Source organism: Amphiprion ocellaris, chromosome 10, assembly GCF_022539595.1.
Source record: "Amphiprion ocellaris isolate individual 3 ecotype Okinawa chromosome 10, ASM2253959v1, whole genome shotgun sequence".
NCBI lineage: Eukaryota > Metazoa > Chordata > Actinopteri > Pomacentridae > Amphiprion > Amphiprion ocellaris.
The window spans coordinates 26692967-26707794 of record NC_072775.1 but is presented as its reverse complement, the minus strand read 5'-3'; the positions used below and the strand labels follow the sequence as shown (position 1 = coordinate 26707794).

At 39.7% G+C, this 14828-nt stretch overlaps 1 protein-coding gene across 5 annotated transcripts in view; it reads left to right on the top strand.

Moving 5' to 3' along the window:
- LOC111570365 (disks large-associated protein 1-like) overlaps positions 1 to 14828 on the top strand; it is a 163059-nt gene that overhangs the window by 102237 nt on the left and 45994 nt on the right. For all 5 annotated transcript variants that reach the window (XM_035949463.2, XM_035949461.2, XM_035949460.2 and 2 more), the window contains exon 5: positions 2508 to 2790. In XM_035949463.2, the coding sequence (XP_035805356.2) occupies positions 2508 to 2790 (283 nt within the window). The remainder of the gene's footprint in view (positions 1 to 2507; positions 2791 to 14828) is intronic.

Here is a 14828-nt window from a genome sequence, read left to right as displayed (position 1 = left end):
TAACATTAAACAGTAAGCTAGATTAAGAAAGTGTTGCAAGTCAGTAGGCAGAAAGTGTTACAAGACAAATAAAAAGCCAGCGTTGAGTCAAATTAATAGTAAATCTAATCAAGGGATTATGAATCATTAAAAGCAATAGAAATACTGCCAGTGTGCATGAATGTGCAAAATAATTTCCTGAGAATGTGCAACAATACATAGTGACGTAAAAACTTAAAATGTGATAATCCTATTTAAAAGCTCAACATTAATGCTATGTGTAGAGTACCTGCCTTTTGTGAAGGGGTGGAGGGAGAGAAGCAATGTTAGTGGGGGTCCCTGGCTTTGTTAAAGAGGCCCACTGAAGTTGGAAAAAACAAGCTGTTCCTGTGTTGTGAGTAGGGTATAGTTTTACTTTAATTATTCCTGTTCTGCTCATCAATTCAGGTTCTTAACAATTCTTGATTCTGATTCTTTGAATCGGCATGGTAACAAAAAAAAATTATATTCTTATTTCACAGGAAAAAAATATTCAAAATTGTTTGACATGTCATAACAAACCAAAACTCAATTTTCAAGTTTTAGAACTGTTTGTATGAAAAACTATTTCTCCGCCCTTACTTATATCGGGGAGTTACACTTAGACTGACTTTATTAATCCCCGGAGGGAAATTCAGTAGAGTTCCAAGTGGCGAGCTGGCCTGAAGAGTTGGAAGTCTGCCAAATGTAGTGGAGAGTCCAGTATTGAGTTACAGCACCATGTTTACATTTTTGCTGAAATGGGTTTTGAATGTAACTGTCAAGAAGAACTTCGGGAATGATCAGGGAAATTATTAAAGCTGAAAGTTATTTGTAAAAGCTCGGTAGCTGGAATCTATACAAGTTAGGGACCAAAATGTGAACAACAAAACAATGGAGGCACTGAATTTATATTTAAGCACATTTATTAAACTAACAACATTTAGCAAATTAACAACACAATAACTACTAACTGTAACACAACCATAACACACATTTGTACAGACAACACAAAACAAACAAGGTGGTGAATGTGAGTGAGGGAAAAAGGAAGGAAGAGAAAATAATGTTACAACATAATATTGGGGTCAATATTTAATAGATCACACCTGAAAGCAGCCACTAATTTGATGGTAGGCTAATTTGGAGACTTATAGGAATTTACGTTTGGTAATGAAAGAGGGAATTGAGAAAATTGCACCAAGTTTCAGTGGCTTTAAGTTACTAACGTGCACATCGTCATGCTGCGATGGTGCTTCTGCTGATTAATGGTCAATTCAAGATAGAGACACATCATTTATATATCTGTGCTCATGTGAGACAAACAATAAAAACAAGACTAAGCACACTTATATGTGATCAGACATGTAAGCTTCTAGTTGGACATATAAACAAGTATGACAAAAGATTTGAGGAGAGCAAATGGTGTACTGCTGATCATAATCAGGATCTTGAAATCAATGTTCAACAGCCTCTTTAAATGAGTAAACATGAAGAATGGTTAAATCCAGGATGATGGAATAATTGTCTTTGTCTTAATGTGAGTTCAGTGTTCTTGTGGCATTGTCAGTGAAGTGAAATCCTCTTGATGTTATCAAATTTTGATTCCAACTTCCTGCAGGGTCACAAGTCGGTCAGTGTTTCTGGCAGCCATTTGGTCCCTTATAGGCCAGTCACTTGATTAAACTAGGCCCAATATACATCCTGGATGTCCGGAAGTGTGTGTTGTGAATCCTCTGAAGGTCTGCTTTCTGATGGCCTCCTTGTGATAATACAAACTTCACACCATCCTTACAGATCTGGAAGGTGTCTTCCTTTAAGGTTGAACATTTGGCATGGTGCTTCAATGTCTCAGCTCACATTGGACCCTGTCTCCAGTCTGTGACTGAAAATGTATGAAAATTTCCTCTTTCTCTTACTAAGTTAGTTATAGCTGGTCAATCCGACACTAGATTAACGGAAATATTATCTGGAGCCCAGCCCATACAGAATAGAGGAAAGTGTATTAGTGAAAGTTATCAAAGAGAGAGTCCTGCAGATTGCAAACTGCAAACCCACAGTCTTATTTCCAGGGTACCATTCCCAGACACCAGTAACGGGAGCTCTGAGTGGCACTACATTCCTCTGGTAGGCAGACCCCACCCCCAGTGGCACCATGTGGCCATGTGGCCCTCAACTCTGCTACAACAAGCGCTGGTGTTCTGGCAGTCCAAGCTCCACCAAAGTGACAATATGGCTTTGTTGTAATGGTTCAATGCATCAGTGCAGAGCAAAGTGTTAGCGTACATGCTAGTAGTAGTCTCACCAACAAATCAAACAATTACCAGCATAAATGCTTTAAATAATATCTTAGTGAACTGCCTGTAATGCTTTGCCCTTGTAAAAACTTTGATGATTTGCATGGTAATAATGTAGAGGTTTCCATATTTTCCATTCCCTTTATTCTTCCCTGTGCATGTCCTCTCTTCTTAACCTGCCTGCTCCTCCTCTGCTGTCCTTTTCTCCTACAGCTGAGTGAGGTAGAGGTGAATGGGCAGATTGAGCAGGTGTGTGAGCAGGTTTACAGTGAGATGCAGTCCCAGGCCATGGAGGCTGCCATGGACAGTATGGACACCATGGACACCCTGTCTATGCCCGGATGCTTCCGGATGAGGAGCCACAGTTATGTCAGGGCAATCGACCAGGGCTGTGCAGGGGAGGAGGAAGGAGAAGGAGGAGGACCGCTGCTCCTGCTGCCATCATCCCCACCACGCACATCTGCCACCACTGTCAGGACCATTCAGAGCAGTACAGGTAAGAAATGGAATCTCAATCTGAATCTGTTTCTGTGTGTTTTTTAACTTTACCTTTTCATACTAGAGGCCAGAAAAACAAAAACTTTGCACTTTACAGAGCAGTAAAGTTTCATTTGTATTGTGTAACAGGCAACATTCTGTACCAGAACTGCCCATCCAGATTGTGCGATGACTACTGTCTTCAACGCTAATCTCATCTCTTCAAGATCATGTGTAAACACACTGAGTTTCACACTTTCCTGCCAAAAATTGTTATACTACAAACACACCTCATATGCGTACTTGCTTAGTCCTGGGATAGTGGGGTGCTTCTATTTTTTTAGATCTAAAAAAATTATTATTTGCTGAAAGAATAAAGGTCACATCCCTCTCGAAGTGACAAAAATGGAAGACTACATCCCTTTAGTTATTCTTACTAGCAATTAGAACTGGGCTTCGGCAGACATTTTCCGAGTTTTTTTCCATTTGTCATTCTCATCCCTGAGGTAAGGCTGCCAAACTTCAGAGGAATTGATCTGTTTTGCTGTGTACAATATTCAGAAGATATTCCACAAGAAGCAACTCATAAGCAACCTTACACCAGCTCTTAAGACTAGGGGCCCTGCCACTAGTCCACTGTAACAGTATGCCTTTCCTAGCAGCAAAAGTAAGAATGTTATATAACCTTCTGTCAGCTGCATTAGCTATAGTTCTATTTGGAAGGCCCAAGATCAGAGACGTCAGATGCATGTCCAAATCTCTGTCAGATATCTTTTGCATTTCACAAAGTATATAAGACTGGCCTTTCTACATGATGTGGCAGCTGTGAACAGGGGCAGAATTGACTTAATTCCCTCTATTGATAATGCCTGGTCTAAGATTCCTTCAAAATTATTATAGATAAACATGCCCCCATGAAAAGATTCAGGACCAAGAATCGATACAGCCCCTGGTTCTCCCCTGACCTGGCTGACTTGATCCATCAGAAAAATGCCCTATGGCGGGGAGCCAGGTCCTCCCAGACTCCTGTCGATTGGCTTGCCTTTAGACAATGCAGGAATAAAGCCACGCAGGCGATCAGGACAGTCAAAATCAACTACTTCAGGGAGAAATTCTCAAGTTGTGGCTCCTACCAGAAGAAGTTTTGGAAAACAGTCAAGTCTATGGAAAACAAAATTACTTCTCCCCTACTTCTTGTATCTATGAAATTTGGTGACATAATTGTCACTGATAAGTTTCACTCTTTAACCAACATTTTGTGAACTCATCACAGATCTTCACTGCTCGGCCTTCGACACTGCTCATTCATACAAGCCTCCTCTGTCCACTGATGCCAGCTTCTCTTTGCAAACAATCTTGATCTCAGAAGTACTGGAGGAACTTTCCAAGCTGGATTCTAACAAATCCACCAGTGTTGACGGGATCGACCCCTTATTTTTAAAAGTAGTTGTTCACACAATTGCAGTTCCCATTACACACTTGTTTAACTTGTCCATCTTTTTGTCAGTTTTTCCTTCTGACTAGAAATCGGTCATAATCATCCCTCTCTTTAAAGACGGCTCTGGCTCTGACCCCAACTGTTACAGGCCAATCTCCATCTTGCCTTGCCTGGTCAAAGTCATAGGCTAGTTCACAAATAGTTAAACTACTTCATTAACTCAAACCATATCCTGTCAGATTTGCAGTCAGGTTTCAGAACTGGCCATGGATGTATCACTGCCTTCCTAAAGGTCCTTGATGACATCTTTACTGCTATGGACAACAATCAGGCCTGCATAGCCACCTTCATAGACCTGGTCAAGGCCCTTGATTCAGTAGACCACACAATCCTTCTGCAAAGGCTCTCTAGCAATGACCTGTCCTCAAGCTGTATTAACTGGTTTGCCAGCTACCTTAATAATTGTATACAGCCAGTTAAGTCAGAGAACTTTATATCAGGACCTGTGATCATCACTAAGGATGTACCTCAAGGCTCAATCTTTTGCCCAACTTGGTTTTTCATCTACATAAATGATGTGGCCAAAGCTATTGGTGCCTCCTGGATACACCTCTACACTGATGACACCATTATTTACTCCATCACTTCACTCTGCTGCGTCTACCCTTCAACCCAGCCTTACTTCAATTGAGGAGTCTTTTCAGGACTTTCACGAGCGCCTCATTTCTAAGTAAACAAAATGTATGCTATTCAACTGGACAAACAGTGTCTCCAGCCCCCCAAAGATCACCTGTGCAGATGGCTCAGATCTGGAATTTGTTAATTCCTACAAGTATCTAGGCCTCTGGCTGGATTCTTCACTCTCTTTCATTCCTCATGTCAACATTCTACAGGCTAAAATCAAATCCAGCCTGGGGTTCCTTTTCCGTAATAAGGCCTCCTTTACATACACTGCCAAAAACACTCTTGTGAAGATGACCATCCTCACCATGTTTGACTATGGTGATGTCATCTATAAAATGGCTCCTAAGTGTGCCCTCAACAGGCTTGATGTCCTCTATCACCCAGCCATCCATCTTGCCACCAGCGCTCCTTTCTCCACCCACCTTTACAAACTGGCGGGTTGGCCCTCCCTTTCCACCAGGTGACTCCGCCACTGGCTTTCACTCATTTACAAGACCCTGTCAGGGAAGAACACCTCAATACCTCTCCAGCCTCCTACACCCCTCCCACAACAACTACCACCTGAGGTCCAGTGATTTCATAACACTTTCTGTCCCCAAGGTTCGCATTGTCTTTGGCCGGAATTCCTTTGGATTTGCTGCAGTGATCGATTGGAATTCCCTCCAAAAATCTCTGAAACTGCCATCACTTCCATCACCTTACATTTTTAAACAGAAGCTGCAGCAGACCCTTGTTGACCATTGCACATGCTGAATGCTTTCATTGAATTTGTAGCATTAATTTAACTGAGTTTACGTGATATAATAAAGAATATATATATATATATATATATATATATATATATATATATATATATATATATATATATATATATATGTATGTATGTATATATATATATATATATATATATATATGTGTGTGTGTGTGTGTGTGTGTGTGTGTGTGTGTGTGTGTGTGTGTTAGGGCTGGGACCTTAACGCGTTAATTTCGATTAATTAATTACCATGAAAATAACGCGTTAAAATAGTAACGCAATTGATTGCACCCTCCTCAGTTCCCTCGTTTCTGGCACACTGGTAACTCTGATGAACACTCCAGCCCAGTAGGTGGCGGTAATGAACCTAAAGTCTGTTTGTAGCCATGAAGAAGAAGCACAGGAAGTACTGAGTGAAGTCAGGCACTGGTGAACAGTGAAGGAAGACGAGATTGAGCTCGTTGGGCAGAAATGTTCCTTTTAAAAATCTTCCTGATGGCAGCTTGGATAAATCCCTGGTTGTGAGTAAATTGTACAACAAAGAGTTTTCTGATCACTGCGTCACTTCAAGCTGACGGTATCACCTCAATGTAAAACATGTTGCTGTTAGCACCAGAGCTAACGTTAGCTACGAGTCATGCTAATGGCTAATGGTGTAGCCATCCCATAATAGACCACTTTTCTAGACAGTGCTTTAGTTTACAGAAAGTCTTAAAATGTTGAATAAAATTGCTATAATTGCACTTAGATTTGCAGTAATCTGTGAATGTAGCAGACAGATGAAAAATGCAGATAAATAGAAATGAAACATTTTTGTGGTTTAAGTTTTTACTCTGTTGAGGCTCTGCCTCCTTGGAGGAGGAATAACCTAAACAACAAAAATATCTCTTTTAATAACTTAATTATAAACTTTTGGTTTATAAAAAAAATTACATAAATAAAAATTGATATTCCTATAAAAAGAACCATCAAAATTACACCATTTATCAGACCCAGAAAAGATGAAAACAGAATGAATCTCTGGATTTTATAATTTCTGAAGCTCCTTGAACTACTTATGCTGATTTTATGTGCCATACAGTGGAAAAAACAACTAAATTCAGGCTTTAAGTCATCAAAATCACTTTTTCTATATGTCCCATTTTCTTTTTTTTAAAAATAAATTCAAATTATAAACATGTATATGTCTATTCATTGATTCAACTGTCAACCACAATATATTTGAATTGAAAAACTTCACTTATCGTGTCAAATATTGCTATTTGACAAAACTGCAATTATTGCGATTAATTAATTACAGTCTGTAATTAATTAGATTAACTTTTTTAATCGCGTCCACCACCACACACACACACACACACACACACACATATCTATATCTATATCTATCTATCTATCTATCTATATATTATATATATATATATATATATAATATATATATTGTATATATGTATATGTATATGTATATATATATGTGTGTGTGTGTGTGTGTGTGTGTGTGTGTGTGTGTGTGTGTGTGTTTCCTCTAGGATTTTTTTCAGCAGCAGCGGCAGGCTCTCCGGGGAGCCGTGACACGTAAACAAATGACACTTGACTGTAGATTTTACTTGTACAACCTATTTATTGAATGGCCTGTTGAAAATGGCTTTTCAAAGGCTGAATGTAAAATAAATAAATATTTGAACAAGATCATCTGAAAATGCAGTCAGCAGTTACACCATGGAGTCTAGATATTAGCTTAATGCTATCAATAGTTTACTCACGTTAGCGACGGGAGTTGGCACCGGGCCCAATTAACTGAAACTACCAATATGTTATGTAAGGATAGCTGTCCATCAATATTTTGTGAATGTCTATTTAACTTGTAAAATCTATTATGAGTTATCTTAAGCTTATAACTTTTCTCCGGTAAGTCGCTGCCCTATTTCCCAAGTCGACACTCCTCTGACTCTCTGACCTGGTGCCTGGATGCTTTATGTGACGTCACTTTCAAGGCCGCACTCTTGCGACATCAACAGCTTTGTCTACGCACGCCACCATCTTGCCACCATCGCAGGCTTAAATGTTACACTCATAATGTAAACTCTGTGGGTCAAGTTGAGATGTGTGGACGTGGCCAGAGATAGAAACACTTAAATGTGTTTGCAGGGAGCCATGCAATACAAAAACAAACCTGGAAGCTCTAAAGCTTTTTTGGCTCATGCACCAGTTAAACAATATTCATTTAAGAAAGCGGGCACCGTTGTCAAAGGGGTAAAGGGGAGAGGCAAAAGGATTGGAGACAAAGGATTACTGAACAAAAAGTGGTTTGTTGCCTTGCAATCCATTACAAAAATAGTCACTATTTTACACATATAGGTTTTTATTTCTTTTTTTTCAATTTTTCTTATTTTAGACTCAGAAATATTGTTCCCGAGCCTCACAATTTCTACTTTTTGTGTTGCTAGGCAACACTTAACAAAAGCAGAAGACATTTGCAAAGCTTAGCTAGAAGTTTTCTAATTCTGGCAAGTACTAAAACCATGAAATACATTATTTTTATGTCAATGTGAAGAATGACGAACAGTGATGTAATGTGCTTGTTGAAACAGAGAGAGGGTTGCATTTCTCTCCTTACAGACTGGCTGTCTCTTATTTTCTCACCCTTACTTGGGAGTTCTCTGCATTTTGCTATTTTCTGGGTGGTTTGACTGCAGTTCCACTTTGGTCATCCTTCCTTTCCCCTGCAGCAGTCTACCAGCTCCTTCTGTGGCAACTGTTATTCAGAATGCACTCCCATATTCACTAAATTTAAACACATTTGAATGCTTCTCACTAAGAAAACTGAGAATCTTTTTTTCAGTTGTTGTTAGTAGTTAACAACCCTAGCTCCAAGCTCTTTAGCTGAGGCTCAGCTTTTGCTGTGTTTTCTTGCAGTTTAGAACTGGCACGTTAATTTGGCAACCAAACATCTCTGTCAGAGTTGTCCAGTACTAAATATTTCTGTCGGTGCTGTTATTTCACACAACAGAGCAGTACTATAAATCTTATCATTATTATTATTATTTGTGAAATATTAGTCCCGGTGACAACTACGCAGTAATGTAGAGCTGTCACTGAGTGAAGGAGAAATACTATTCATGTGATTGAGTTACATTTGTCATGGCAAAATATAATATATAATATATATATAATGGCTATAATATATATAATGGCTTTCAAAAACCTTTGTAGACCTATCCTGCATTTACCATTAAATTACTGCTAGAAAATAAAAGAACCAAAGGAGTCTTTAAGCAAATAATTATGTCATGTGAAACATGCACACATGGACAAAATTGTTGGTACCCCTCGGTTAATGAAAGAAAAACCCACAATGGTCACAGAAATAATTTGAATCTGACAAAAGTAATAATAAATAAGAAAGTCTATGAAAATTAACCAATGAAAATCAGACATTACTTTTGAACCGTGATTTAACAGAATTATTTTAAAAAATAAACTCATGAAAAAAAAATGATGGTACCCCTAGAAAAGACTGAAAATATTGTGACCATAGGGACATGTTCAATCAAGGTGTGTCCTCTAATTAGCATCACAGGTGTCTACAAACTTGTAATCAGTCAGTTGGCCTATTTATAGAGTTACAGTAGTCACTGTGCTGTTTGGTGACATGGTGTGTACCACACTAAACATGGACCAGAGGAAGCCAAGGAGAGAGTTGTCTCAGGAGATTAGAAAGAAAATTATAGACCAGCATGTTAAAGGTAAAGGCTATAAGACCATCTCCAAGCAGCTTGATGTTCCTGTGACTACAGTTGCACATATTATTCAGAAATTTAAGATCCATGGGACTGTAGCCAACCACCCTGGATGTGGCCGCAGGAGGAAAATTGATGACAAAATGGAAGAGACGGATAATACGAATGGTAACAAAAGAGCCCAGAACAACCTTTAAAGACATTAAAGGTGAACTCCAAAGTCAAGGTACATCAGTGTCAGATCGCACCATCCGTCGTCGTTTGAGCCAAAGTGGACTTCATGGGAGATGACCAAGGAGGACACCATTGTTGAAAACAAATCATAAAAAAGCCAGACTGGAATTTGCCAAACTGCATGTTGACAAGCCACAAAGCTTCTGGGAGAATGTCCTATGGACAGACGAGACAAAACTGGAACTTTATGGGAAGGCACATCAGCTCTATGTTCACAGATGCAAAAATGACGCATATCAAGAAAAGAACACTGTCCCTACTGTGAAACATGGAGGAGGTTCTGTTATGTTCTGATGCTGCTTTGCTGCATCTGGCACAGGGTGTCTTGAATCTGTGCAGGGTACAATGAAATCTCATGACTATCAAGGTATTCTAGAGAGAAATGTGCTGCCCAGTGTCAGAAAGCTTGGTCTCAGTCGCAGGTCATGGGTCTTGCAACAGGATAATGACCCAAAACACAGCTAAAAACAGCCAAGAATGGCTAAGAGGAAAACATTGGACTATTCTGAAGTGGCCTTCTATGAGCCCTGATCTAAATCCTATTGAACATCTGTGGAAGGTACTGAAACATGTCGTCTGGAGAAGGAACCCTTCAAACCTGAGACAACTGGAGCAGTCTGCTGATGAGGAGTGGACCAGAATACCTGCTGAGAGGTGCAGAAGTCTCACTGACAGTTACAGAAATGGTTTGATTGCAGTGATTGCCTCAAAAGGTTGTGCAACAAAATAATAAGAGTACCATCATTTTTGTCCAGGCCTGGTTCATGAGTTTATTTTTAAGAATAATTCTGTTAAACCATGATTCAAAAGCAGTGTCTAATTTTCATTGATTAATTTTCACAGAATTTTTATTTATTATTACTTTTGTCAGATTCAAATTATTTCTGTGACCGTTGTGGGTTTTTCTTTCATTAACTGAGGGGTACCAACAATTTTGTCCACGTGTGTACCTGTCTATACGTGCAGTTGTGTAAGACTGGTTGACAAAGACACCCGGGGCTTGTCTGAAAACAGTTTAGGTGGCTTGTTTACCAGGGAACCATTTCAACCTAATTTTGTTATTGTCTTCTTTTTAATCTGGACTGCAGTTCTGTAGATTACAATAGGAGATAAGTCAGCTTGCTGCAGAGATTCCTTTGGGGAAAACAACAGTGTTTTAAAAGAAGTATTGTTGTTATTAAAATATTGTACAGCTTTGTATTTACCTCTTCTCCTCTCTGGATAAAATACAGATGCTGATTTTAAAATGGTTTTGAAAGGTTGAATTCATCAGCTAACTCCAATGTCTACACTATTTCAGCTATAGTTTTTCAGCATATAAAACTCAGTGTAATACACCATCATGCAGTTACACACAGAGCAGGAGAGAGAATTATAAAAATGCTTTGGGGTACAGTTACATGCATAACTGCACTCTGTTGTGCACTTCAGCAATGAATCAACAATCAACCTGAAATTGCACAAAGATAATCTTGTAAAAGCCAAAAAAAAGGCTATCTTCATGCATGGTATTTAGATGAGAACATGCCAGAGTTGATGCCACAGGGGACTTGGTTGTTTGTTATCAGGATTTTTTTTTTTTTTTGTTGTTGAATGTATTCAAGTGGAGATGACCTACATTTGATGCTCCTCTGGGAATTCTTATGTAGATAACCGGGAGGATACACAGACAGATACACAGATAAGTACAAACGTGTATGTATATATTTTTCACCCTTTGCACACTTTCACACATTCTTCTGCAGTCACACAATACAGTAGATGTTCAGCTCTACTTCCACATGATTGCAGATTGTACTGACAAATGTTGCTCCAATGTCCACTGAACTGAATTATCACTTAAGCCCATTGTATAACTGTATGATCACCAAAGAACAGGTTCATCTGCCATTTTCAATTGCTGACTGATCTATTGTATGGTAAACTTGATCAAAGATTACTTCTTACCCGCTGCCAGAAAACAGGCTGTTTTGAGGTTTTGTTGCTGTAAGAGAAAATGTCATTGACCAAGTGGCATTTATCCTGCTACTAAAACATATACATCAATCAACTTAAACCTGTTATGTAGAAAATATTCCCATCAGTCAGTAACATTCATGCAGAACATTGTTATGTTTTATTTTTCTTTGTGTATTTTTTAACTCTGAATGTACTGTATTTACATATTTAAAGTATGTCTGGCACAGGATATTTGGGAACTCAAGTAAGTCAGAGCTTAAAATGACACAGAGCCAATTTCCACCTGGTGTCAACATATGTCTGCATCTAAACATGTTCTAGGTAGTATTATTTACACATTCATCAAATTATCAGGGATTTTTGTGAAATGTAATTTGAAAACATAAGCATTTTCAAAATGAACTAGAACTACATCATTGCTACGATTGTCTTTGGTTTAGTTAGCACACAACAGTTCTATGTAGTAGTCACTAGGAGTAGTGACAACTAATCTCTGCGCAAGAAGTAGTTGATGTAATGTGAAAATTCATTTGCAGAACAGCTGTGACAACCAGATCCAGGCCTGCAGTAGATAGTTTGCGGTCTTTTTATTTTTTCATAGACACAAAAAAATATTGATGATGCTGAGGAGCATCTGAGCCTTCCTAAATGACTAAACTCCTCACCCTGTCTCTAAGGATGAGCCTAGACACTATTCTGAGGAAATTCATTTTCATGGGTGTATCATATGACTAAAACAGATGGCAAGGAAAACATGGAATGCCTCAAAGCACTGTTTTTGGCAGTGCAATGCCATAGTTATTGATGTAAATACTTCAGTGATTTTGGTTATTATCAAGAAAACCATGGAAAATGGCTAGATATCAGCTCTTAAATTAAGCTCTTATGAGCTATTTTTATTATCATTATATTTGTCCAAACAAATGTACCTTTAGTTGTACCAGGCATTAAAACAAACAAGAAATTGAAGAAAATGAGGATGGTCTAATAATTTTTTCCATGGCTGTGTATTGACTAAATGAGTGAAAAAGGCAGAGTAATACTGCTTTTACACAGGACGGGGTATACACGAGGTACGGTACGGTACATTCCGTACATGTTCCGGAACCTGCGCCTCTGAAAGTGGCTGCAAAGTCCAGTGTCTCTTAACTGTTTTAAATTTTTGCTGTATTTTTTTTCACATTTTTGTCGTGTTTTTGTCAGGGGCCCGGGGGGGTTGAACCCAGAGTGCAGGCACACAGGAGGCAAATAGATGTTCTAAACAAGGACTTTATTCCAAGAACATAAAACACCGGCTGAGCAAACCAAGGAAACCAGACTCCATTCAAAAAATTAACGATTTTAACTAGAACCAAACAGATCTCGAAAAATAAACAAGAATTGCAAATTAACTAGCCGTTACACAGGCTAAGACCTGAACTCAAAGTCGTGCAGCCCCGATCGTGCAGCAGCGATCGGGGCTGCAAACAAGCAGCAGAGAACAGGCGGCTGCAGGAATGTGGCAGCGGGGAGTCGAGGCGGGGACAGAGGGGAAAGCTCCAGGGACGAGCCAAGCTCTCAATGAGAGTTCCAGAGCCCCAGCTAGTAGCCAGGCAGGACTGAGCAGACCGGGGGGAGTCCAGAGCCGAAGCTGACCTGGGCAAAGCAGCTGGCAGGGAGTCAGCAGGAGCAATGATCCAGCACAGAGTAGTGGAGCGAGTCAGGCTTTAACTGCCGCTGATCACTGATCGGGCTCAGCTGCAGTGAGAGCGCAGCTGAGTTCAATCGGCCAGGACTGTCTGATCCGGGGTGTAGCACAGAGGAGGGAGGGGCCATGACAGTTTTGTTGGCTGCTGATGGAGGTTTCTGCTGGGAGAAGAGTTTATTCAAGAGAGGAGCTTTTTTCACTGAGACAGAACAAATCTGGACAGCAAAATCTAATTCCAGTGGAGATCTTGAGGTGTTTTCGTGGTTGCCGTGCTGGTGCACAGGTGAAGGCTAGGAAATGGAGATATAAGCCCTTTCTTCCATCAGTTATCATGGGAAATGTCAACTCTTTGCCAAACAAAAGTGACGAGCTGGAGACGTTGGTGAAGACTGACAAAACATACCATGAATGCAGCCTCCTGTGTTTTACTGAAACCTGGTTGAATCAAAACAACTCAGACTCAACTGTGGATCTACCTGGCTTCACCCTCATGAGGTCAGACAGAGATGCTAAAGCTAGTGGCAAGAAGAAAGGAGGGGGTCTGGCTTTATTTGTTAACCAGAGATGGTGTAACTCCTCACATATAACTGTTAAGGAGAAATTGTGTTGTCCAAATATTGAACTGTTGGCAGTTACCCTTCGACCATATTATCTTCCAAGGGTTTTCAGTCATATCATAACAATACTTGTATAAATCCCACCCAAGGCAACTGACTTGGTTTCGTGTGATGCTTTGCATGATACTGTTGCTAGGATACAGACTCAACATCCTGGGGCACTTGTAATAATATCGGGATATTTCAATCATGTCAGCCTCTCCTCTCACCTGACTGGATTTACAGTTTGTTAACTGTCCTACCAGAGAAAATAAAACCCTAGACCTGCTGTATGCCAATGTCAAAGAAGCTTACAGAGCTACTGCCTTACCACCACTGGGCAGGTCAGACCATAACTTGGTTTATCTGCAGATCTGTTACAAACCTTGTGTGCTGAGACAGCCTGCAACTAAAGTCAAAATCAGCAGATGGACTCCTCAAGCTAGTAAAGCTCTAAAGGACTGCTTTGAATCAACAGACTGGAATGTGCTGCTGGAAACAGATGAGGACAGTATGAACATTGACAGACAGGTTGATTGTTTTACTGAGTACATCAGCTTCTGTAGAGACACAGTCATACCTGCAAAGTATGAAAAATTTGTTTCCCCGATAACAAACCCTGGATGACAAGCGACATAAAGGCAATCCTCAACCAGAAAAAAAAAGCTTTTAGGGACGGTGACAAAGAACGGCTCAAAGATGTAAAACATGAGTTGAAGTGGAGACTGAAGATGGCAAAGCTAGAATACTAAAAGAAGATAGAGCGGAATTTTTAACACAGCAGCATTCGTGATGTGTGGAGAGGAATTAGTACCATCTCTGGACACAACAATAAAAAGAAAAAGGAGCCAATAGTGGGTGATGTGGAAAGAGCTGATGAACTCAACCTGTTCTTCAACAGATTTGACACTGTGGACACACCTACTTCCACTGCTGCTCCTCCTTCTTCTCCTCAACATATGGAA